The sequence below is a fragment of the Dendrobates tinctorius genome, unplaced genomic scaffold (genome assembly GCF_039654945.1).
Source record: "Dendrobates tinctorius isolate UK_male_01 unplaced genomic scaffold, ASM3965494v1 ptg000029l, whole genome shotgun sequence".
NCBI lineage: Eukaryota > Metazoa > Chordata > Amphibia > Anura > Dendrobatidae > Dendrobates > Dendrobates tinctorius.
The window spans coordinates 55,716,414-55,742,833 of NW_027361697.1; the positions used below are offsets into that span (position 1 = coordinate 55,716,414).

Genomic DNA, 26,420 nt, shown 5'->3' on the forward strand with positions numbered 1-26,420 from the left:
TTGAAATCTTGTCTGTCATGATGATGAGATTGCTGAAAAGTCTTCTGCACAGAACAGGAAGTATGAATCTAATATGAGTTCTAATTACTAGTGTGAAATTTACACAATTTCTGTTTTTTTTAGCTTGTATTTTAGTATAATGTGTAGAAAGTTGAAAAAAATCAATACATTTAACATGAAAACACAATTTAAAAAGTAGGTAATCTCTGATTACACATTTCTTTTAAGTTTACTTTGACACACAAAATTTTTTCTCCTATAAAAAGAGTGCCAAGGCTAAAGCTAGTGAGTCGCCCTCGCTTCACCCAGGGCTGTGGGGTACTCGGTACCGGGCCGGTGTCAGGGGGATGATGTGTCACAGCAGCGGTGACCCGGTCCGTGGCCCTGGGCCCCAATATCAATGGCGGTGGTGTTTGGTTGTAATATAAAGTTTGTGACGCCACCCGTGGTATTTGGCAAGTGAGGTGTTAGCCAACGCTGCGTGCAGATCCTCTGGGGCTGATGGTGTGTCACAGCTTAGATGGTGTAGCTCCCCACAGGTGAAGCTGCAACCCCAGGGCAGTGTATAAGTGATGGGCACAGGGATGTAGCAGTGCCGACAGGTTAGGAAGCAGACACAACACAGCGGGGTGCAATTTCTGTACCTTTACTTGGTAACTGCAGTCCAGGGTCCTGATCACAGATTGTATTGGAGCAGGCTAGCCTGGAAGCAACTCAGGGATTCTCTCTCAGACGGGCTGTGCAGTCTCCCTAATAGTGCTGTGTGTGTGAAGCACTCCAGTCCTTAGTTACTCTGAAGTTCCTCCTGTCAAATGTTCCTAGACTTCCACTTGCACGGCAGACAGCTGTAGCCTCTCTCTCTGGGACTCCTCTCACTCTCCGAATCCCCGGCTTTCTATCTGTTTTGCTGTTGTGCCTCAAGTCTTCTAGGGGAGCAGGGCATCTACAGCCTCCTACTCCTCGGGTATCTGTGGCAGGGCCGTTAGTACCCGTACCACCGTGGAGACCAGACTCCAGTTCTGTGCGCTCTCAAGCTGAGGGAGCTCGCCTGCTGCAGCTCAACCTCCAGCTTCGCATTCCCCGTCTGCACACTTCACCCTCCGCAGACTAACTGACTCCTACTTCCTCCTGGCCCTCAGGGATCACTCCTCCCCTCAATCCTGGGTCAGAGCTCCCCCTGCTGGTCAGGAGGGGAACTGTGTTGTATGCATGGATTGACTGTGAGAGAGACCCATCATTGCCTCCAAGCCTGGCATTACCCTCCCCTGGAGGAAGGCAAAGCCAGTGTGGCGACCGTACTCCTGGGGGCGCCACACTAGCATAACAAAGAATAATTTGCATTTTATCGGAAGCTGTCTATTAAAGTGCAGGGTATCAACAGGGGATTGGCTTTAGTAAAGGTTTATTCTTTAAAGTGAACCTGTTACAGGAATTTAAGACAGTAAGCCACCACTATCTTGTTATTCTGCTAGAGTTTACACATGTTCCTCTTAAGGCTATGTGCCCACGTAGCGTTTTAATCCGGACACTGAAAACCGGACTCCTTCCCAGAAATCGCGCAGTTTTTTCCGCGCGATTTTACCGCGATTATGTTCGCGATTTTGCCGTGATTTTCGCGTGCGATATTCAAGCACTTTCCAAGCGATTTGAAGCATCACTTGGAAAGTGATTGACAGGTTGGTCACACTCCTCAAACATAGTGTTTGACAAGTGTGACCAGCGTTTTACTATTGAGGCCGCCTATGCGGCATCAATAGTAAAAAATAGAATGTAAAAAGTAATAAAAAAAATCGGGGTATATTTACCTTCCGACGTACCGCGCAGTCTCAGCGATGCTCCCGTTCCCAGCGATGCCTTGTGAGACCTGTGATGACGTTGGTCTCGCGTTGCTATAGCGATCTCACGAGACCGCTAGAGTAACGCGAGACTACGTCATGACAGAACATTGCCGCAAGGCATTACTGGGAACGCTGAGGCCCGGGAAGGCAGCGCGTGACGCCTGAAGGTAAATATACCCCGATTTTTTATTTTCTATACTTTTTTGTTTACAGGGGTATGGTACCCAGGGCCTGGAGGACAGTCTCTTCTCCTCCACACCGTGGGTACCAACCGCACATGAATGAAATGCTTAACTTCGCGCATGGTGGGCATAGCCACATGCGGGAAGTAAGCGATTCCCATGCATTCCTATGGGTGCGGAATCGCGGCAATTCTTTGCGATTCCACAAAAAAGAATGAGCATGCTGCGATTTTTTCCGCGATGCGATTCCGCCGTGGAAAAAAGCGCAGCATTAGCACAGCATGTGCGGAATGCCATAGGAATGCATGGGGGGCGTTCTGTACAAGATTTTTAAACGTTTTCGCGCCGAAAGCCGCGGCAAAAACGCTTAAAAATCGCATTGTGGGCACACAGCCTAAAGCTGTCTGTTTTAGCATTTAGGCTGTGTGCCCACGTAGTGTTTTTTAAGCGTTTCTAAAGCGCTTTTTGACAAGCGATTCTGCTGCAGAAAGGCTTAAGAAAAGTATCCAACTGATTTTTAATGAAAAACGCACATGTGCCAATCATGTGATTTTAACCGCTGCGGAAACGCTTAGCGATTAAAAACGCAGCATGTTCATTAATTTTGCGGAATCGCAAATTATATGGGCAAAAACGCTTGACAAACGCTTACAAAAGCGTGTCAAAAACCGCATGCGTTTTCCTGGGAGCAGGGTGTGCGATTCTGCTCAGGTTTATTCTGCTTCAGAATCGCTACGTGGGCACATAACCTTAAGCAAATAATTTTGCTGGACCCTTAAACAGAAGCTACGTCAGTAATCCGTGACCGCCAAAGGGGAGTCTTGCGAACGCTCACTCGCACACACTATGTCACAATATGCCAGATATTCAAAAGAGGAGCCAGAGATGTTGGTCAGTTTCAGGGCTCCCATCCTGCAAATGTACTAGCTCACCAATGCTAAAAATAAATTATAATACAGCGTGCAATGTATGTCAATTATCAGTGAGGAGTCCAGCGGCATGTGGTGCATATACAGTGAACTGAGTATAGGCAGAATGCCTCTGGACTCTTTTTCCTGTGGCTTGCAAAAGTATTCTACCCCCCATTGACATTTTTGTATTTTGTTACCTCACAACCTGTAATTTCACTGGGTTTTTAGAGATTGCATCAGTTCATGTAAAGAGCATGCCTACAACTGTGAACATTTGGTTTTCTTTTTATTGTGAAGCAAACAACAAAATGGACAAAATAACTGAAAACTTCAGTGTGCATAACTATTCACCCCCCTAAAGTCAGTACTTTATAGAGTCTTTTTGCAGCAATTACAGCTGTATGTTTCTTTGCATAAATCGTTGGGATTTTTGCCCATTCCTCAAGGCAAAACTGCTCAAGCTCCTTCCAGTTAGATGGCGAACAGCAATCTTCAAGTCTGACCACAGATTCTCAATTGCATTACGGTCTGGGCTTTGACTAGGGCACTGCAAAACATTTACATGTTTCCACTTAAACTGCTAGAGTGCTGCTTTAGCAGTATGCTTTGGGTTATTGTCTTGTTGGAAGGTGAAACTCCGTCCCAGTCTCAAATCACTGAAAACTGAAACAAGTTTTGCTCAAGAATATCAATGTATGTCGCACCATCCATCTTCCTCTCGACTAAGATCATTTTCCCTTTTCCTGCTCCCTGCTTTCCCATCCCCACAGCATGATACTGCCATCACCATGTTTCACTGTTTGTAAGGTGTTCTTGGGGTGATCATCTAACACAGCAAACACAGGTGATCAGGAGAAGCAAAAAGAAAAAAAAGGGGGATCCAGCGACAGCTTGGGATGGTTAAATAAATAACTTAGCTATAAAAACTATGAATGGCACATAATGTTGGGCATTGCACACTCTGAGAAGGGTAGATCAACCCGTTTCAACAAAAGTCTTCCTCATGATCACATGAAAGTCTTCCTCATGATATGGACAGATACTCCATTCTCTGCTTGGGAACTCTACAGCTCCTTCAGTTTCTGTGCTGCTTCTGATTAATGCCCTCCTTGCCCAGGCTGAGAATTTAGGTGGACGACCCTCTCTTGGCAGGTTTGTTGTGGTACCATATTCTTTCCAATTGATGATAATGGATTTGATGGTGCTCCGGAGGATCATCAGAGATTGGGATATTTTGCTTTATAAACCAACCCTGACTTGTACTTCTCAACAATTTTGTCCCTGACTTGTTTGGAGATCTCCTTGGTCTCCATGGTGTTGTTTGGTTTTTGGTGCCTCATGCTTAATGGTGTTGCAGCCTCTGTGGCCTTTCAGAAAAGGTAAAGTGTATATACTGACAGACATGTGACACTTAGAGTGCAAACAGGTGGACTTCCTTTCACTAAGCATGGGACTTATGAAGGCAATTGTTTGCACATGACAATTTTTAGTTATTTGATTCCATAAATTTAATTTATACCTATATTTTCAAACTTTATTTCAGCAACATAGACTATTTAATGCTGATGCATCACACACAAATCAGATTACAAAAATATTTAAACACAGGTTGTAATGTAACAAAATAGGTAAAAAAAAACAATGGGGTGAATACTTTTGCAAGCCACTGTACATACAGTGCACATCTTATTATATAACTTATGTATTTTTACTCAAAATACTAATATAACAACATTTTGATGGCTTAATCACCTAAAATCTAGTGACAAGTAATTTTATTTGTTAAAGAAAATATCCAATATTACATTTTGCTTCATCTTGTGAATTATACAATTTTTTCATATTGCTAATATTTCCAGATTTAAAGTACTGTATATAAGAGATGGTGGTGATGGCGAACTCAGGTGAGGGGTTCAAGAGAGGCCTGGATGTCTTCCTGGAGCGTAACAATATTGTATCTTAAAGTTATTAGGTTCTTTAGAAGGACGTAGATCTGGGGATTTATTCTGACAGAATTTTATAGGCTGAACTGGATGGACTAATGTCTTTTTTCGGCCATACTAACTATGTTACTATGTAGATACAATTGAATTATATTTCAAACCTAATGTAATATGAACTTTGCGCTAAGTCTAAAATGGTACAGGAGGATAGAGGAGTAATGCTTCTATCATAAGAATAATTTTATGACTTTGTTTACTTTGGCAGCAGCTGCCTGTCACTGGTCACTAAAGTTGAGTTTGCTGTCCACCTATATACCCAAGCCTTTGTTATGAACAGTTTTGACCACTATTTTACTATTTAGAAGATGATTATACATTTTGTTTCATGGCCTAAATGCATGACTTTACATTTATCATGATTAATAATGAATTGTTATTTCTCGGGCTAAATCCTCCAGTTTACACAAATCCCTCTGTAGTAATAAACCATCTTCCTTTGTGTTTCAAATTTTCCTATGCGAGTTTAGTATCATCTGCATATATTGAAATCTTACTCTGTATGCCCCCCATAAAGGTCATTAATATATTAAAAAGGCGATGGCCCAATACTGACCCCTAGGTATCACACAATTAACTGCGACGCAATCAGAGTGTGTACTGTGTACCATGATATTTTATTACTATGTGAATTTGTGCAGCATACTATTTAACCTGTGTTGTGTTTTCCAGGTACTATTTGCTCCAAGAACACAACACATTGTTTCCCTCATCTTTGCAAGGAAAATTTACCATGTTTTGACTCAAAAGGCTGTGGGAGCTTATCTGATCCATGTCTGTCAAATCCATGTCCTCTGAATGCCACGTGCCAGGTTACTCTCGATACAGAAACTTACGAGTGCCGCTGTCCTGCAGGATTCAAAGGAAGAAGCTGTGAAATACCAATGAAAAGATGCTTCAGAAACCTGTGTAGACATGGAGGACAGTGTTACATAACTGATAGAGGATCCACGTGCTTTTGTGCTGTAGGCTACAAGGGTACATTTTGCGAGACTTCTGAAGATGAGTGCCTTCGGAACCCATGCCAAAATGGTGCTGTCTGCCGGGAAAGGGGGAATGGACAAGCATGTTACTGTGTTCCTGGATTTCAGGGTGCTTTATGTGATATTGAAGTCAATGAATGTATTTCCGAGCCTTGCCAACACGGAAGTACTTGTCTAAACCAAATTGGGAGTTACAGCTGTGTGTGTCCACCCGAGTATACAGGTATTAACTTTTGCTTTTAGTACTCTAATGTTAAATATTGTACTCAAATCAATCATCGACTTCACTAACCAACCAACCTGATCATATTTAAGTGCAAAGGTTTAGGCATGATGAGTTGATGACCATATGTCGTCATCTTCATATTTTCACAAAAAATAATATCTCAATAATAGACGCAGTGCTACTTTTATACACATGGAGTTAAAACTAATGTTATATCAACCAATAACTAGTTACTTCTGACAAGTAATGGAAAAAGAGTCACTTTTTCAAATTCTAAATTGTATCACCTAGACATTGAACAACATAAATTTTTTCAAGCACATTTCCAATAAAAAACCATTACTAAGAACTTGTAAAATAGTTTCTATTTAGTTAGAAGTCTTTAAAGGGGTGGTAAACATGCAAAGTAATTTTTATTCTAATTCCCTATCTATTTAGTGCCATAATCTAAACTCCTTTCTAATATACTTGAAAAAAAAACTCTCTTTCCCTATCTACATTATATAACTGCTTATTTATCTTTACTACTTTCTTTTTAAATGACGTTTTGTATGAGAATCCTAGTGCATGTTGGAATACTCAAACAAGGTGTTTTCATGAGCAGATGCTGCTATAGTTATCATAGTCTCTGCCCCCTCCCTTTAATTAAGCATCATCAGTGATGCTCGTTTCAGGGGCTGGGCTAGTCCCTGTCCAATGTGCACAATGACAGTGCACTCTCTGTTGCCAGCTCAGATAAGCAGTAAGGAGCCGGCAGCAGAATAAACTGTTAGTGTGTGTTCTAAGACTACCCGGTATGCAGAGACCAGCGTCAACTTGCAAGTGACATCACTGGTCTCTGCATGCCAGGTAGTCTTAGAGCATACACTCACTCTGGCTAACTAATTAGTGCCGGCTTGTTACTGCTGATCTCAGCTGGCAACAAAGAGTGCAGCATCACATCACCTAGTGCACATCGTGCAGGGACTAGCCCAGCCCCTGAACAGAGCATCACTGATGATGCTTCGTTTCAGGGAGGGGGCAGAGGCTGTGGTTGGTCACTACCGCAGCCTCTACCACTGATGACGCTACATTTGAATAGCCCAGAATTCACTGGGATAGGGATTCTCAAACAAAGCGCCATTAAAAAAAGAAGTAGCAAAAAAAAAAAAAGATAAGCAGATACTGTAGTTAGAGAAGGAAAGGTACTTTTTAATTCAAGTATATTAAAAATTAGTTTAGATTAGGGCACTAAATAGAAGAAAATTTAGGAAGGAAATGACATTGTATGTCAGACTACCCCTTTAATACTCACTTAAGCCTTGTACAGACGTCAGTTTTTCCATATATGTGTTTCATGTTTGTCATGTATAAAACATGTTCTCACTATAGTCAATGTGGCTGTTCACATGTCTGTATTTTTTTCAAGGACCAAGATTCTTAAAAAAAATTCCAGCTGTGACATGTTACCCATACAAATCTATAGGTCTGTGAAAATCACTGCCAACACACATTGCAAGCCGTGTGCACGCCAAATACTATCCGTTTTTAACATTGTAATGTATTGGGGAAGCTTTGCCATTTTTCTTTTTTTTTTTTGAATATGAGAAAATCACTGATGAAACAATGATAGCAAAAACTGACACACCAACCAAATGCTGATGAAAATCTGATCCAAAACACTGATGAAAAATTGGGTTGAGTTTTTACGCTCAAGAAAAATGACTAATGTATGAATGAGGCCTTAGTTTCAATTTGCACCATTCTTATATACAATATATTAAATTAATTTCAAAAGATAAAAAACTCATGTATCTAAATAGACATTAGGTGTTTACAAATTGTGCGATTTTGTCACATTTAAGATATATTAGCCAACACCTTTGAAGCCACTACATTTCTAAATTTACTGTGACCGATCCTGCAAATTTTGTAATGCTGTGAGCTAAGCTCAGGTGTCATTGCGTTCTCTGTGATTTGACACCCCAGATCTTCCAGAATAGCTCAGCAACCATACAGTTAATTTTCACGCTTGCACACAGTCTACTAAAATGTAATTTGCGAACACAAGGGGACAAGCAATATGGAGAACAGACTGATTCGGAATGTAGAACAAATATTGCACTATACCATACATAAAATGCTGCACTTCTGTTGTGAGTTCATTTTCCCCTTCACCATTGAGGTCTGATGAACTCTTCTGGTGAAGGAAGGTAGTGAGGCTGATTACCAAGCACCTGAGCTGGATGATGATGACTGGGTGACGGGAATTGCTGACTGGATATAAGGCAGCCGACGCCCTTCTGCCTTGCTGGTGATCTCTCTGAGGGATTCTAGAAGACCAGTCTGATTCCTGCTCCTTAAAAGCTAAGTTTTCTTCTCTGCTTTTTGCATTTGTGTTTTGGTTTTGTTTTGCCTTGTTTTTCTGGATTCCTGCCATTCCCTGCTGGGGCGAGCTGAATTCCTTTTTCCTCTGTCTTCAGAAGATACCTGAGTGCTGATATAGTCTTTTTGAAGCCTAGTGTCTTCAGGGCTTTTTCCCTATCAGCCTGTTGGCTCTTGTTTTTATAGGGTTTTGGCGGATTGCAGACAGCAGCTTTTCTATCCTGTCCTATTTAGTTAGCTTGGGCCCCATCATTTGCTCAGCCTATCTTTCTATCTGTGTGAGTGTTTTTTCATCTTGCTTCACCGTCATTATATGTTGGGGGCTGCCTATTGCTTTGGGGTCTGCTCTGGGGCAGTTTAGATTTCCCTTTCTGTCTTTAGGCTATTTAGTTCTCCGGCTGTGATCGAGGGGTCTAGGGCACCGTAGGAACCCCCCACGGCTACTGCTAGTTGTTGTTGATAGGTTCAGGGGTCTGCAATCCGATAGCTGCCAACTTCTCTGGTTTTCAGGACTTAGCTAGTATTTCTTTTTTTTTCCTCCTACGGTGACTCATTCATAACAACTTCTTACCTGTAACTTGATCTTATGTCACCCAATTATTTCATAAATATTGATTCTGACATCCTTTGTTAGAAAAACGAGTTTAAAAAATATTTATATAATGTTATTTTTAAAGGGGAAGATTGTGTTTCATGCACAAGCATATATTGTATACATATAACTGTAAAATTGGTTATTAAAGAGGTCCTTTCACCAAATATTTCATGTTGAAATTGATAGACGATGTAATAGTTGTCAACCTACAAAAATTCTCCACCAATCTCCTGACGAACCTCAGTGCAGTCAAAAGCACGTCGATGTGCATGTGCGCCCCTCCTATCCTTCTGACTTATTTAGATCACCATGTTTGAAGGTATTTACCTTATCTGATCATTGCACCCTAGCTTCACTTGGTGCATATCTCTCATTGTAGGTTCATGCTATTATGGATCAGTGAATCTCATCGTGTCCCTCATTGTTCTATGCTAATATCACTTCATACCTATTATGCTCAGTCATCTAATATATAAAGCTCAAAGTGTGTATGTATGTGTGTGTGTGTGTGTGTGTGTGTATATGTCCGGGATAGGCATTCGCACCGTCGCAGCTACAGCCACAAAATTTGGCACAGTCACACGTCTGGACCCCGAGAGCGTCCTAAGCTATGTTGTGAGGCGAAATTTTAACCCCGCGCGTTCCAATTCACCAAACAATTTTGCCCCTATCTACATACTGGGGAAAAAGTGTGTGCGCGTCAAGCCCCGCCCCTCATTATGATGTCATAATGCCCCTATCTACATACTGGGGAAACAGTGTGTGCCTATCAAGCCCTGCCCCTCATTATGATGTCACTATGGTTGCCATGGCGACGCTGATGTCATCATAGGTTGCAAGCCCCTCATTATGATGTCATAATGGTTGACTATGAGATGGAGGATGTGTGATGGGTATATGGGCACTGGACTATGGGATGGAGGATATGTATGATGGGTATATGGGCATTGGACTATGAGATGAAGGATGTGTGATGGGTATATGGGCACTCAACTATGGGATGGCGAATATGTATGATGGGTATACGGGCATGGGACTATGGGATGGAGAATATGTATGATGGGTATATGGGCATGGGACTATGGGATTATGACATCACTGGTGATGCTCAGCCATTACGACATCACAGCTCACAGTTCCTACTTATACAATGCATACAGGGTCACGGGCGCCATTTTTGGTTCTATAGTGACAGAGCATTTGCAATTTTTCACTATGGCTGGTTACGTCTTAACGATTTTCAGGTACAAGCAATAATGGAGATTTTTACCACCAATCGCCCTAACAATCGGTGGCAATGGCTGACAGAATGAGGTGGGATGTTAGGGGTAGTAGTATATATATATTATATACTGTATATATAGATATAATCATTATAATTTGTTATAACTAATCATAGTTAATATGACCACTCCGCATAGCCACACTCGCTATATTATTCCACATTATCCCGTCAGCCAGAGCGGCCGAATGTAAGGTAATTGGTGGTAAGAATCTCCAATGGTGCGTGTACATGAAAATCATTCAGACATAATCCAGTCATAGTGAAAAATTGCAAATGCTGTCCGTCACTATAGAACCAAAAAGGGCGCCCGTGACCCTGCAAGCATGCATTGTTTAAAAAGGGACTGTGAGCTGCGACGTCATAATGGCGGAGCATCACCAGTGCTCTCATAATGGCCGAGCCTCACCAGTGATGTCATAATGGCCGAACATCACCATAGCCCCAACCAATCACTCGACCACTATGATATCACTGGTGATGCATAGCCATTAATAACATCACTGCTGATGCTCGGCCATTATGACATCACAGCTTGGCCATTATGACATCGAAGCTCACTGTCACTATAGAACCAAAAGGTGCCCGTGACCCTGCGTGCATTGTATAAGCAGGGACTGTGAGCTGTGATGTCATAATGGCCGAGCATGATCAGTAATGTCATAATTACCGAGCATAATCAGTGATGTCATAATGACCGAGCATCACCATAACCCCAACCAATCACGCGGCCATTATGACATCACTGATGATGCTCGGCCATTATGACATCACAGCTCACAGTCCCTACTTATACAATGCACGCAGGGTCTCAGGTGCCATTTTTGGTTCACTAGTGACTGAGAGCATTTGCAATTTTTCACTATGGCTGAATATATCTTAACAATTTTCAGGTACAAGCAGCATTGGAGATTCTTACCATCAGTCGCCCTAACATTCGGTGGTTCTGGCTGATGGGATGATGTGGGATATTAGGAGTAGCAGTCCGGTGGCTCTGGCTGACTGGATGATGTGGGATTTTAGGGGTAGTAGTCCGGTAACTCTTGCTGACGGGATGATGTGGGATATTATAGTGAGTGTGGTTATGCGGAGTGGGTGGGGCTATATATTCAGCTTTATAATATATAGATATAATCATTATAATTTGTTATAACTAACCATAGTTAGTTACTATGCCCACTCCACATAGCCACACTCACTTTAATATCACACATCATCCCATCAGCCAGAGCCACCAGCCTACTGCCCCTAATATCATCACTGATCATGCTCGGCCATTATGACATCACTGGTAATGCTTGGCCATTATGACATCATTGGTGATACTCGGCCATTATGACATCACAGCTCACAGTCTCTACTTATACAATGCACGCAGGGTCACGGGCACCATTTTTGGTTCCATAGTGACCGAGAGCATTTGCAATTTTTCACTATGGCTGAATTACGTCTGAATGATTTTCAGGTACAAGCACCATTGGAGATTGTTACCACCAATAGCCCTAACATTCTGTGGCTCTGGCTGATGGGATAATGTGGCATATTAGGGATAGAAGTCCAGTGGCTCTGGCAGACTGGTTGATGTGGGATATTAGAAGTAGTAGTCCGGTGGCTCTGGCTGACAAGATGATTTGGGATTTTATAGTGAGTGTGGCTATGCCGATTGGGCAGGGCTATACACTCAGCTTTTTATATATAGATATAATTATTATAATTTGTTATAACTATCTATAGATAGTTACTATGCCCACTCCGCATAGCCGCTGGTCTCACTATAATATCCCACATCATCCCGTCAGCCAGAGCCACCGTGTGGCGTCCCTGAGGCTCAGTTGCCACAGAGGTACTGCACCTCCTCCTGAGGTGTGGTGCCCCACCATCCAGGTAAGTTGGAGGCTCCTGACCACGTTCCAACACTCGCACTCCACACAACACAGTAGTTCAGAAAAGCCACATTGCGGCTCCTTGCTTAGAGAGTAGCAGAGCACCTTTGGTGGCTCCCTGCTTGGAACACGAAACGTGCTGGGAGGCGGGTGGAGTTGAGAATACATAAAAGAGCGGGAATGTTTAGCATTACAGGTCAGTCTGGGAAAGGAAGCCACTCAGAGAGGAGTGAGGAAAGAAGATCCCTGAGAGAGGGATGGAGGAAGGAGGTGCTGCAGCAGACCTCAGTGACCTGGGTCTGCTGGCACGGGAAAGGAAAGAAGGAGAAAGACATTGAACTGAAACCTGATCTTCCATAAGAGAGAAAGATTAGTACGGAACGAAGGAGTAAAAGGGAACAGAGGACATGGGTTAGGAGAGAACCCTGCCTAGAAGTTCTAAGCGCAAGGCCGGGGCCGGGGCCCGGTCCCCGAGGTTGTATGGATGCTAATGGTCCTGCAGCAGACAACAGTGGAGTAGTGGGCTGTAAATGCACTACTCCCATCTAAGACTTGGGGGCACAACAGCAACTTGGATAGTGAGCCAGGACTCAGGAGTGAGGAGTCCCCGAAGCAGGCTACAGCTGTCTGCCGTACAAGTAGAGTTCTTGGGAACATCTGTCAGGAGGAACTCCAGTGTAACTCAGTACTAGGAGATCTTCACACTTAAAGGCGCTATAAGAGGAAACGTTCAAAAAGGTACATGTTGGCGGAGCATTGGAAGGGAGCATTCCATCTGACCTGGAGGTTGATTGAGCCTCTGACCCGAAGGACACAGTACGGAGGCAGGCACCTGTGTGTACTACAGACTGTGAGTAAAGCTTTGGAACTACAAGCCCTGGTGTCCTCCATTGATTCTTGCGTCAGCACACCCAGCACAGCTACATCTGGGTACCAACTTCTACACCGCTTGTGCCTCTCCTCTAACTCCACATCTACACTGCCTTGGGGCTATAGCTTCACCTGTGGGAAGCTTCACCATCTGGGCTGCAACACACCACCAGCCCCAGAGGTTCTGCAAGCAGCGTCGGCTTAACATCTCACTTTCCGAACACCACAGGTGGCGTCACAAACTATTCCATTAACTACATTCCACCATTCAAACGCCCCCCTATTAATTGGGCGCCCAGGGTCACTGACCGGGTCACCGCTGCTGTGACACATCCCGCCGACACCGGCCCGGTACCGAGTACCCCACGGTCCTGGGAGGGCGACCCAACCGGACTTCTATCCCTAATATACCACATCATCGAGTCAGCAAGAGCCATCGGACTGCTATGTAGCCCTAATATCCTACACCATGCCCTCAGCCAAAGCCACCGAATGTTAGGGCGATTGGTGGTAAGAATCTCCAAGACTGCTTGTACCTGAAAATCGTTCAGAGGTAATCCAGCCATAGTGAAAAATCCAGCTCACCCCAATGAATCACTCGGCGATTATGACATCACTGGTGATGCTCAGCCATCATGACATCACAGGTGATGCTCAGACATTATGACAACACTGGTGATGCTCGGCCATTATGACATCACTGATCAAGCTGTGCCATTATGACATCACTGGTGATGCTCAGCCATCATGATATCACAGGTGATGCTCAGACATTATGACAACACTGGTGATGCGCGGCCATTATGACATCACTGATCATGCTGTGCCATTATGACATCACTGATGATGCTTGACCATTATGACATCACAGCTCACAGTCCCTACTTACTGTATACAATGAAAGCAGGGTCACGGGTGTCATTTTTGGTTCTAAAGTGACAGAGAGCATTTGCAATTTTTCACTCTGGTTGGATTATGTCTGAACGATTTTCAAGTACAAGCACTATTGAAGATACTTACCACCAATTCCTTTAACATTCTGTGGCTCTGGCTGACGGGATGGTGTGGCATCTTAGGGGTAGGAGTCCAGTGACTATGCCTGACTGGATGTTCTGGCATATTAGGGGTAGTAGTCAGGTGGCACTGGATGACGGTGTGATGTGGGATTTTAAGTGAGTGTGGCTATGCAGAGTGGGCGGGGATACACACTCAGCTTTGTACATATAGATATAATCATTATAATTTGTTATCTCTAATATCCCACATCATCCCATCAGCCAGAGCCACCGAATGTTAGGGCGATTGGTGGTAAGAATCTCTAATAGTGGTTGTACCTGAAAATCGTTAAGATGTAACCAGCCAAATGAAAAATTGCAAATGCTTTCAGTCACTATAGAACCAAAAATAGTGCACATGACCCAGAGTGCATTGTATAGGTAGAGACTGTGAGCTGTGATGTCATAATGGCCGAGCATAACCAGTTATGTCATAATGGCCAAACATCACCAGTGATGTCATATTGGCCGAGCATCACCAGTGATGTCATAATGGCCGGGTGATTGCTTGGGGCTATGGTGATGCTTGGTCATTATGACATCACTGGTGATGCTCGGCTCTTATGACATCACTGATCATGCGCTCGGCCATTATGACATCACTGGTGATGCTCGGCCATTTTAATATCACTGGTGATGCTCCGCCATTATGTGGCTCTGGGTGACGTGATGATGTGGGATATTAGTGGAAGTAGTCATTTGGCTCTGGCTGACTGGATGATGTGGGATATTAGGGATAGTAGTCCGACGTCTCTGGCTGACGGGATGATGTGGGATATTATAGTGAGTATGGCTACGCGGAGTGGACATAGTAACTAACTATTGTGCAAGGAGCAACAGGAGGAGCACTGCCAGAGTCCTACAAAATGACCTCCAGCAAGCCACAAATGTGCATGTGTCTGTACAAACGGTTAGAAGCTGACTCCATGAGGATGGTCTCAGGGCCCGACATCCACAGATGGGGGTTGTGCTCACAGCCCAACACCGTGCAGGATGCTTGGCGTTTGCCACAGAACACCAGGATTGGCAAATTCACCCCTGGCACCCTGTGGAGGTAATTTTGCAGGGCTCTGGCAGTGCTCCTCCTGTTCCTCCTTGAACAAAGGCAGAGGTAGCGGTCCTGCTGCTGGGTTGTTGCCCTCCTACGGCCCCCTCCACATCTCCTGGCGTACTGACCTGTCTCCTGGTAGCGCCTCCAGCCTCTGAACACTACGCTGACAGACACAGCAAACCTTCTTGCCACAGCTCGCATTGATGTGAAATCCTGGATGAGCTGCACTGCCTGAGCCAATTGTGTGGGTTGTAGAGTCCGTCTCATGCTACCATGAGTGTGAAAGCACAACCAACATTCAAAAGTGACCAAAACATCAGCCAGAAAGCATTGGTACTGAGATGTGGTCTGTGGTCCCCACCTGCAGAACCACACCTTTATTGAGGGTGTCTTAATAATTACCAATAATTTCCATCTGTTGTCTATTCCATTTGCACAACAGCATGTGAAATTGATTGTCAATCAGTGTTGCTTCCTAAGTGGACAGTTTGATTTCACAGAAATTTGATTTACATGGAGTTATATTTTGTTGTTTAAGTGTTCCCTTTATTTTTGAGCAGTGTATATATAGCTATAATGATTATAATTTGTTATAACTACCCATAGTTAGTTACTATGCCTGGGCAGTGCCGGGCTCTTCAGCTAGTAGATATATAAAGCTGAGTGTATAGCCCCACCCACTCTGCATAGCCACACCCATTATAATATCCCACATCATCCCGTCAGCCAGAGCCACTGGACTACTACCCCTAATTTCCCACATCATCCCATCAGCCAGAGCCACCGAATGTTAGGGCGATTGGTGGTAAGAATCTCCAATAGTGGTTGTACCTGAAAATCGTTCAGACATAATCCAGCCATAGTGAAAAATTGCAAATGCTCTCAGTCACTTTAGAACCAAAAGTGGCGCCCGTGACCCTGCGTGCATTGTACAAATAGGGACTGTGAGCTGTGATGCCATAATGGCGGAGCATCACCAGTGATATCATAATGGCCGAGCATCACCATAGCTCCAACCAAACACTCGGCCATTATGACATCACTGGTGATGCTCGGCCATTATGACATCACTGCTGATGCTCGGCCTTTATGACATCACTGATCAAGCTCGGCAATTATGACATCAATGGTGATGCTCGGCCAATATGACATCACTGGTGATGCTCGGCCATTATAACATTACAGCTCACAGTCCCTACTTATACAATGAACTCAGGGTCACGGTTCTATAGTGACTGACAGCATTTGTATTTTTCACTATGGCTCGTTACGTCTTAATGATTTTCTGGTACAACCCCTATTGGAGATTCTTACCATCAATCGCCCTAACATTAGGCGGCTCTGGCTGACAGGATGATGTGGTATATTAGAGGTAGTGATCCCGTGGCTATGACTGACGGGATAATGTGGGATATTATAGTGAGTATTGCTATGTGGACCTGAAAATCGTCCAGCCATAGTGAAAAATCCACAAAGCCCCAACCACTCGGCCATTATGACATCAATGGTGATGCTCGGCCATTATGACATCATTGGTGAACCACCGAATGTTAGGGCAATTGGTGGTAAGAATCTCCAATAGTGCTTGTACCTGAAAATTGTTCAGACGTAATCCAGCCATAGTGAAATATTGCAAATGATCTCAGTTACTATAGCACCAAAAATGGCGCCCGTCACCCTGCGTGCATTGTATAAGTAGGTACTGTGAGCTGTGATGTCATAATGGCCGAGTATCACCAGTCACTTCATAATGGCCGAGAATGATCAGTGATGTCTCATAATGGTCGAGCATCACCAGTGATATCATAATGGCCGAGCATCACCAGTGATGTCATAATGGCCGAGCATGATCAGTGATGTCATAACGGTCGAGCATCACCAGTGATGTCATAATGGCTGAGCACCACCAGTGATGTCATAATGGCCGAGCATCACCAGTGATGTCATAATGGCCGAGCATGATCAGTGATGTAATAATGGCCGAGCATCACCATAGCCCCAACCAATCACTCGGCCATTATGGCATCACTGGTGATGATCAGCCATTATGACATCACTTTTGATGCTCGGCCATTATGACATCACTGGTGATACTCGGCCATTATGACATCACAGCTCACAGTCCCTACTTATTCAATGCACGCAGGGTGACGGGCACCATTTTTGGTTCTATAGTGACTGAGAGCATTTGCATCTTTTCACTATGGCTAGTTACGTCTTAACAATTTTCAGGTACAACCACTATTGGAGATTCTCACCACCATTCTCCCTAACATTCGGTGGCTCTGGCTGACTGGATGATGTGGGATATTATAGTGAGTGTTGGTATGTGGACCTGAAAATCGTTCAGACATAATCCAGCCATATCGAAAAATCCACAAAGCCCCAACCACTAGGCAATTATGACATCACTGGTGATGCTCGGCCATTATGACATCACTAATCATGCTCAGCCATTATGACATCACTGGTGATGCTCGGCCATTATGACATCACTGATCATGCTCAGGTATTATGACATCACTGGTGATGCTCGGCCATTATTACATCACAGATCACAGTCTCTACTTATACAATGCACGCAGGGTCACGGGCACCATTTTTGGTTCCATAGTGACTGAGAGCATTTGCAATTTTTCACTATGGCTGAATTACGTCTGAATGATTCTCAGGTACAAGCACCTTTGGAGATTGTTACCACCAATAGCTCTAACATTCTGTGGCTCTGGCTGATGGGATGATGTGGCATATTAGGGATAGAAGTCCAGTGGCTCTGGCTGACTGAGTGATGTGGGATATTAGAAGTAGTAGTCTGGTGGCTCTGGCTGACAAGATGATTTGGGATATTATAGTGAGTGTGGCTATGCTTAGTGGGCGAGGCTATACACTCAGCTTTTTATATATAGATATAATTATTATAATTTGTGTGGTGTAGTAACCACTGAGTCCGCTAGTGGGCGCTGTGTGGATGTCCCAGGAGAAAGGATGAATGGCAGAATACGGAATGGCCATTATGTATCCCAAAGTGAGTGGCTTTGGGATGGAGACTTATGTGTTGTTCAGCAATGATATTGCTGAGGTGTTGCTTCAATGTGTAAGGGAGAAGTCTCCAGGTAACTAGAGAGATGGGCGGCCTGGTTACCTACAAACCCACCCAGGGGGTGTGTTTAAAGCACTGTTGGAAAGAGTGTGTAAATGCTTGAAGGACCTGTGATGAGGTCAGAGTCATGTGACCCGGTGGGCGTGGCTATGAACCATATAATTTGGCCAGGGTAGGTCACAGGTGGTGAATGCTGGGACCTGGTTGGTCCAGTGTGGAAGGTGGAGCTTCCTGGCTAACAGCCTGTGGAGGGGCTGTGGTGAATGACTGCACGTGTCTGAGAGTTCCCAGGGGAGGGAATGAACGTCTGCAGTAAGCTGAAGCAGCCATGAGGAGACCGGGACGTGGGTGAGATAAATGAGGCTAAGAGAGCCTGTATGCTGGACATTGTACAACCTGTGTGAACACAGGGTTTACAGAGTGAAGCTATAATGGACGCTCTGCTGTTTATATGCTGTTGCATATTGCTTTGGTTTATGATGATGAATAAACCTCATGGACTATACTGCTTTATGAAAACCCGTGCTGGTTCTGTTTTTGTGGCGGCTAAGAGAGAATCCCCTAACTGAATGACAGCGCTTCCTCACATTTGTTATAACTATCTATAGATAGTTACTATGCCCACTCCGCATAGCCGCTGGTCTCACTATAATATCCCACATCATCCCGTCAGCCAGAGCCACCGGATTTCTATCCCTAATATACCACATCATCCAGTCAGCAAGAGCCACCGGACTGCTATGTAGCCCTAATATCCTACACCATCCCCTCAGCCAGAGCCACCGAATGTTAGGGCGATTGGTGGTAAGAATCTCCAAGACTGCTTGTACCTGAAAATCGTTCAGAGGTATTCCAGCCATAGTGAAAAATCCACCTCACCCCAACGAATCACTCAGCCATTATGACATCACTGGTGATGCTCAGCCATCATGACATCACAGGTGATGCTCAAATATTATGACAACACTGGTGATGCTCAGCCATTATGACATCACTGATCATGCTGTGCCATTATGACATCACTGATGATGCTCGACCATTATGACATCACAGCTCACAGTCCCTACTTATAAAATGAAAGCTGGGTCACGGGTGCCATTTTTGGTTCTAAAGTGACTGAGAGCATTTGCAATTTTTCACTATGGCTGCATTACGTCTGAACGATTTTCAGGTACAAGCACCGTTGGAGATTTTTACCACCAATCACCCTAACTTTCGGTGGCTCTGGCTGACGGGATGATGTGGGATATTAGGGGTAGTAGTCCGGTGGCGCTGGCTGAAATGATTATGTGGGATATTATAATGAGTTTGGCTATGCGGAGTGGGCAGGGCTATACATTCTTTATATATATAGATATAAGCATTATAATTTGTTATCTCTAATATCCCACATTATCCTGTCAGCCAGAGCCACCGAATGTTAGTGTGATTGGTGTTAAAAATCTCCAATAAATCGTTCAGATGTAATCCAGCCATAGTGAAAAATCCACAAAGCCCCAACCACTAGGCCACTATGACATCACTGGTGAAGCTCGGCCATTATGACAGCACTGGTGATGCTCGGCCATTATTATGACATCACTGATCATGCTCAGCCATTGTGATATCACTGGTGATGCTCGGCCATTATGAAATCACAGCTCACAGTCCCTACTTATAGAATGCACGCAGGGTCACGGGTACCATTTTTGGTTCCATAGTGACAGAGAGCATTTGCAATTTTTCACTATGGCTGAATTATGTCTGAACGATTTTCAGGTACAAGTACCATTGAAGATTCTTACCACCAATCGCTCTCACATTCGGTGGCTCTGGCTGACGGGATGATGTGTGATATTAGTGGTAGTATTGCCCAGTGGCTCTGGCTGCCTGAATGATGTGGGGTATTAGAGGTGTTAGGCGTCGGATTCCTGGCACTGCACAGCGAGAATCCAGAGCCAGACATCCTGCGGTCTCTCATTCTCCTCCGACCGCTCAGCAATCACGGCGAGCCAGGTATTTCCCTCAGACTCGTTCTGTGAGCCTGGATGTTGCTGCCGCCTCTGGTGCAGAAATGGTAGCGCAACCTGCTTTGCAGGGAACTGCTCCAGAGGCTAAGTCCTCGTGCCGTGCTACTGGGCATGCCCGCAACTTCTCCTCTCAGTGGAGAGCAGGGGTCATATGTGCAGGTCCTATGTCGGATCTGATTGGTCCTTCCCAAAGTACTGGAAGGTCCCGGAAGCGCATGGCTATAAAAAGCCCGCATGGCGGCTCGGCCATGCGCTAGTGCAGCATATTATTCTGTGTGTGTATGGTGATGGATGTATGGACTGGTGTCTGACTCATTATGAAACCCCTAACCTCTGATATTACGGAGGCTATGTCCCAATATATCCGGGAGAACCTGGCTAGGGGTTTCATCAGAAAATCTGTGTCACCGGCTGGTGCAGGGTTCTTCTTCGTACAGAAGAAGAACGGAGAGTTACGCCCCTGCATTGACTACCGAGGTCTCAATGCTATCACGGTTAAAAACAAATACCCCCTACCGTTGATCTCAGAGTTATTTGACAGGTTGCGGGGGGGCCCGGATCTTTACTAAATTAAATCTGCGGGGTGCATACAACCTGATCTGCATTCGCGAAGGAGACGAATGGAAGACAGCTTTTAATACCAGGGATGGCCATTACGAATACCTGGTTATGCCCTTTGGCCTTTGTAATGCGCCAGCTGTTTTCCAAGACTTTGTCAACGACGTCTTCCGCGACATGCTCTCTACCTCGGTGGTGGTCTATCTGGATGACATACTAATCTTTTCGCCAGATTTGACCACCCACCGGAGAGACGTCTGCAGGGTCTTCGACCGTCTGCGGGCGAACTCGCTATTTGCCAAGCTGGAGAAGTGCCAGTTTGAGCAGGAGTCCTTGCCGTTCCTGGGCTATATCATCTCGGCCCAGGGGCTGGCCATGGATCCTGCCAAACTACAAGCGGTAATGGACTGGCAGGAACCCCATTCCCTCAAAGCGGTGCAGCGCTTTTTGGGGTTCGTGAATTACTACCGCCAGTTCATACCACACCCCCAATGCTTGGTCAGAACATGTCTCCAAGGCCTTCTTGGCTATAAAATCACATTTTGCTGGCGCTCCCATATTACATCGTCCCGATGTGGATAAGCCGTTTATCCTTGAGGTAGATGCTTCTTCCGTCGGTGCAGGAGCAGTCCTTTATCAAAAGGATGCTCAAGGTCGGAAGCATCCCTGCTTCTTCTATTCCAAGACCTTCTCACCGGCGGAGAAAAATTACTCCATCGGCGACAGGGAGCTGCTAGCCATGAAGTTGGCTTTTTCTGAGTGGAGACATCTCCTGGAGGGAGCCCGGTTTCCCTTTCAGGTATATACGGACCATAAAAACCTGGTCTATCTACAGACGGCCCGCGCCAAGCTTCTCCCCTGGCGACATGGTATGGCTCTCCACCCGAAACATTAAACTGTGGGTCGAGTCTCCCAAGTTCGCACCGCGATACATTGGACCATTCAAGGTCCTCGAGTGACTTAGCTCGGTGGTCTACCGCCTGGCTCTTCCTCCACATTTGGCCATTTCGCACATGTTCCATGTGTCCCTCCTCAAACCAGTTCACATGGTCCGGTTTTCTGAGTCATCTGCCGGGTCATCAGACTTATCGTCTGATGAGTTTGAGGTTAACGCCATCGTGGGGCGCAGGTTTGTCCGTGGCAAAAAATTTTATTTGGTGGACTGGAAGGGTCATGGTCCCGAGGCTCGGACCTGGGAGCCGGTGGAAAACATTCATGCACCGCTCCTGATCGCGGCCTTTGAGCGCAGTGAGGCTCAGAGGCCCTAGGAGGGGGGGTAATGTTAGGCGTCGGATTCCTGGCACTGCACAGCGGGAATCCAGAGCCAGACATCCTGCGGTCTCTCATTCTCCTCCGACCGCTCAGACTCCTGCTCAGCAATCACGGCGAACCAGGTATTTCCCTCAGACTCGTTCTGTGAGCCTGGATGTTGCTGCCACCTCTGGTGCAGCAATGGTAGCGCAACCTGCTTTGCAGGGAACTGCTCCAGAGGCTAAGTCCTCGTGCCGTGCCACTGGGCATGCCCGCAACTTCTCCTCTCAGTGGAGAGCAGGGGTCACATGTGCAGGTCCTATGTCGGATCTGATTGGTCCTTCCCAAAGTACTGGAAGGTCCCGGAAGTGCATGGCTATAAAAAGCCCGCATGGCGGCTCGGCCATGCGCTAGTGTAGCATATTATTCTGTGTGTGTATGGTGATGGATGTATGGACTGGTGTCTGACTCATTATGAAACCCCTACCCTCTGATATTACGAGTGGTGACCGAGTGTGAATAGTCAGCTCCAGGGTTGTGGCAAGCTACACGCCACTTGCTCCACACCTACACTAGCGTCCGTCGGTGCCCGGTCCTCGGCGCCGACGCTTGCAGCTTTTCTCTGCCGCTGCGCTGTAGCAACAGCAACTATTGGTGTTCGACGCCCCACGCAGGCCTCTGTGACGCTAACCCGAGCGCAGTCCCGCACCTATTAGGTGCATCTGCCATTGTTCAGCAGCGGTCTTGTCACCTACCGCACGGTGGACCCCGGGCGGCGAATGCACCTACTATTATTTATATTTGGTGCGTTCCGCCGACCTTAACAAGAGGTAGTAGTCTAGGTGGCTCTGGCTGACGAGATGATTTGGGATATTATAGTGAGTGTGGCTATGCAAAGTGGGCGGGGCTATACACTCAGCTTTATATATATATATATATAGATAATCATTATCATTTGTTATAACTATCCATAGATAGTTACTATGCCGACTCCGCATAGCCACTGGACTCACTATAATACCCCACATCACCCCGTCAGCCAGAGCCACCGGACTTCTACCCCTAATATACCGCATCATCCAATCAGCAAGAGCCACCAGACTACTACCCCTGATATCCCACATCATCCCGTCAGCAAGAGCCACCAGGCTGCTATGTAGCCCTAATATCCTACACCATCACCTCAGCCAGAGCCACCAAATGTTAGGGCGATTGGTAGTAAGAATCTCCAGTAGTGCTTGTACCTGAAAATCGTTCAGACGTATTCCAGCCATAGTGAAAAATCCACCAAGCCCCAACCAATCACTCGGCCATTATGACCTCAGTGGTGATGCTCAGCGATCATAACCTCACAGGTGATGCTCGGTCATTATGACATCACTGATGAAGCTCGACCATTATGACATCACAGCTCACAGTTCCTGCTTATACAATGAAAGCAGGCTCACGGCTGGATTACTTCTGAACAATTCTCAGGTACAAGCACTATTAGAGATTCTTACCACCAATCGCTCTAACATTCGGTGGCTCTGGCTGACAGGATGATGTGGGATATTAGGGGAAGTAGTCCGGTGGCTCTGGCTGACAGGATGATGTGGGATATTAGGGGAAGTAGTCCGGTGGTTCTGGCCTACTGGATGATGTGGGATATTAGGGGTGGTAGTCCGGGGGCTGTGGCTGATGGGATGATGTGGGATATTATAGGGAGTGTGGCTATGCAGAGTGGGCATAGTAATTAACTATTGTTCATTATTTATAACAAATTATAATGATTATATCTATATATATAAAGCTGAGTGTATAGCAGCGCCCACTCCACATAGCCACATTCACTATAATATCCCACATCATCCCGTCAGCCAGAGCTACAGGACTACTACCCCTAATATTCCACATCATCCCATCAACCAGAGCCACCGGACTACTACCACTAATATCCTACATCATCCAGTCAGCCAGAGCCACTGGACCACTACCTCTAATATCCAAAATCATCCTGTCAGCCAGAGCCACCGAATGTTAGGGCGATTGATGGTAAGAATCTCCAATAATGGTTGTACCTGAAAATCTTTAAGATGTAACCAGCCATAGTGAAACATTGCAAATGCTCTCAGTCACTATAGAACCAAAAATGGTGCATGTGACCCAGCGTGCATTGCATAAGTAGATACTGTGAGCTGTGATGTCATAATGGCCAAGCTTGATCAGTGATGTCATGAAGGCCAAGCATCACCAGTGATGTCATAATGGCCGAACATCACCAGTGATGTCATAATGGCCAAGTGATTGCTTGGGGCTATGTTGATGCTCGGCCATTATGACATCACTGATCATGCTCGACCATTATGACATCACTGGTGATGCTCGGCCATTATGATATCACTGGTGATGCTCCGCCATTATGACAGCACAGCTCACTGTCCCTATTTATACAATGCACGCAGGGTCAGGGGCGCCACTTTTGGTTCTTTAGTGACTGAGAGCATTTGCAATTTTTCACTATGGCTGAATTACATCTGAACAATTCTCAGGTACAAGCAATATTGGAGATTCTTACAACCAATCACCCTAACATTCGGTGGCTCTGTGGGATATTAGGGGTAGTAGTCCGGTGGTTCTGGCTGACTGGATGATGTGGGACATTAGGGGTAGTAGTCCGGTGGCTCTGGCTGACGGGATGATGTGGGATATTATAGTGAGTGTGGCTATGTGGAGTGGGCATAGTAACTAACTATTGTTAGTTATAATAAATTATAATGATTATATATATATATATATATATATATATATATATATATACAGTATATATAAAGCTGTGTGTATAATCCCGCCCTCTCCGCATAACGACACTCGGCCATTATGACATCACTGGTGATGCTTGGACATTATGACAATCACTGGTGATGCTCGGCCATTATGCCATCACTGGTGATGCTCGGCCATTATGACATCATAGCTCACATTCCCTATTTATGCAATGCACGTCACGGATCACAAGCACCATTTTTGGTTCTATAGTGACTGCAAATAATTGCAATTTTCCCCAAGCATAGTAACTACCAGTGGTTAGTTATAGCAAATTATAATGATTATCCTCCATCCCATAGTCCCGTGCCCATGTATCCATCATACATATCCACCATCCCATAGTCCTGTTCACATATACCCATCATACATATCCTCCATGTATGAAAAGAGGAAATCGGAGAAACCAGGGGAAGAGTCTTGAGGAGATCATTTGCATATTCCCAGTGCCTTCTGGGATAAGTGAAGAGTCTCCGCGAGCTCAACGATCACTGGGTTTCGGCGCGCGAATTTTGGCTCATCTTTCATCTTTTTAAGAAATCTCAAGATGGAAGAGGCCAGGAGCCATTTGGTGAGCTGCATTTCTTGCTACATGTTCACAGATTTACCAGTGGAAAAGCCAAACTTCACATGCCACAAATGCAAGCTTGTGACCCTGTTGGAGGAAAAGTTGCAAAATCTCGAAGAGAGGTTAGCTACGTTGAAGATCATTAAGGAAGGTGAAGAGTTCTTGGACAGAGCAGAATTATCTCTTCATGTTACAGAAAGAGAAGAAATTCGAAGTGCACCTGAAGAAACAGAGGATTGGAGACATGTGACCCAGAGAAGCAGGAGGATCAGGAGGCAGTCAGCACCCATACTGCTCAGAAACCAGTACCAGGCTCTCACGCAGGAAAACAATGAAGAAATACATCAGGATAAGACTTTGCCAACAAACAGCAACCTTGTACGCCTTCAGAGTCCTCCTGGATGGAGAAAGAAAAATGTTGTGAAGAAGAAACGGAGAGTGGTGGTCATGGGGGATTCCCTGTTGAGAGGAACAGAGGCCGCTATCTGCAGACCGGATATAACTTCAAGAGAAATGTGCTGTCTTCCAGGTGCAAAAATTAAAGATGTGTCTGACAGGATATCAGGACTCTTCAGACCTACAGATGACTACCCATTCCTGCTACTACATGTGGGGACAAATGACACCGCAAGAAACGACCTGGAAACCATCTGCAGAGACTTTGAAGACTTAGGCAAGAAAGTGAAAGAACTGGGAGCGCAGGTGGTCTTCTCTTCCATCCTCCCAGTGGATGGCCATGGAACAAGGAGGTGGAATAAGATTCTGCAGGTGAACAACTGGCTACGTCGATGGTGCCGTCAGCAACGATTTGGATTTCTGGATCACGGAGTGAACTACTTATACGATGGACTACTTGCTAGAGATGGGGTGCACCTTACGAAGACTGGAA

General features: G+C 45.2%; 1 protein-coding gene across 1 annotated transcript in view; it reads left to right on the plus strand.

The window, feature by feature from the left end:
- CRB1 (crumbs cell polarity complex component 1) overlaps nt 1-26,420 on the plus strand; it is a 169,011-nt gene that overhangs the window by 60,189 nt on the left and 82,402 nt on the right. The window contains exon 2 of the mRNA XM_073571722.1: nt 5,604-6,137. Coding sequence (XP_073427823.1) covers nt 5,604-6,137 — 534 coding nt within the window. The remainder of the gene's footprint in view (nt 1-5,603; nt 6,138-26,420) is intronic.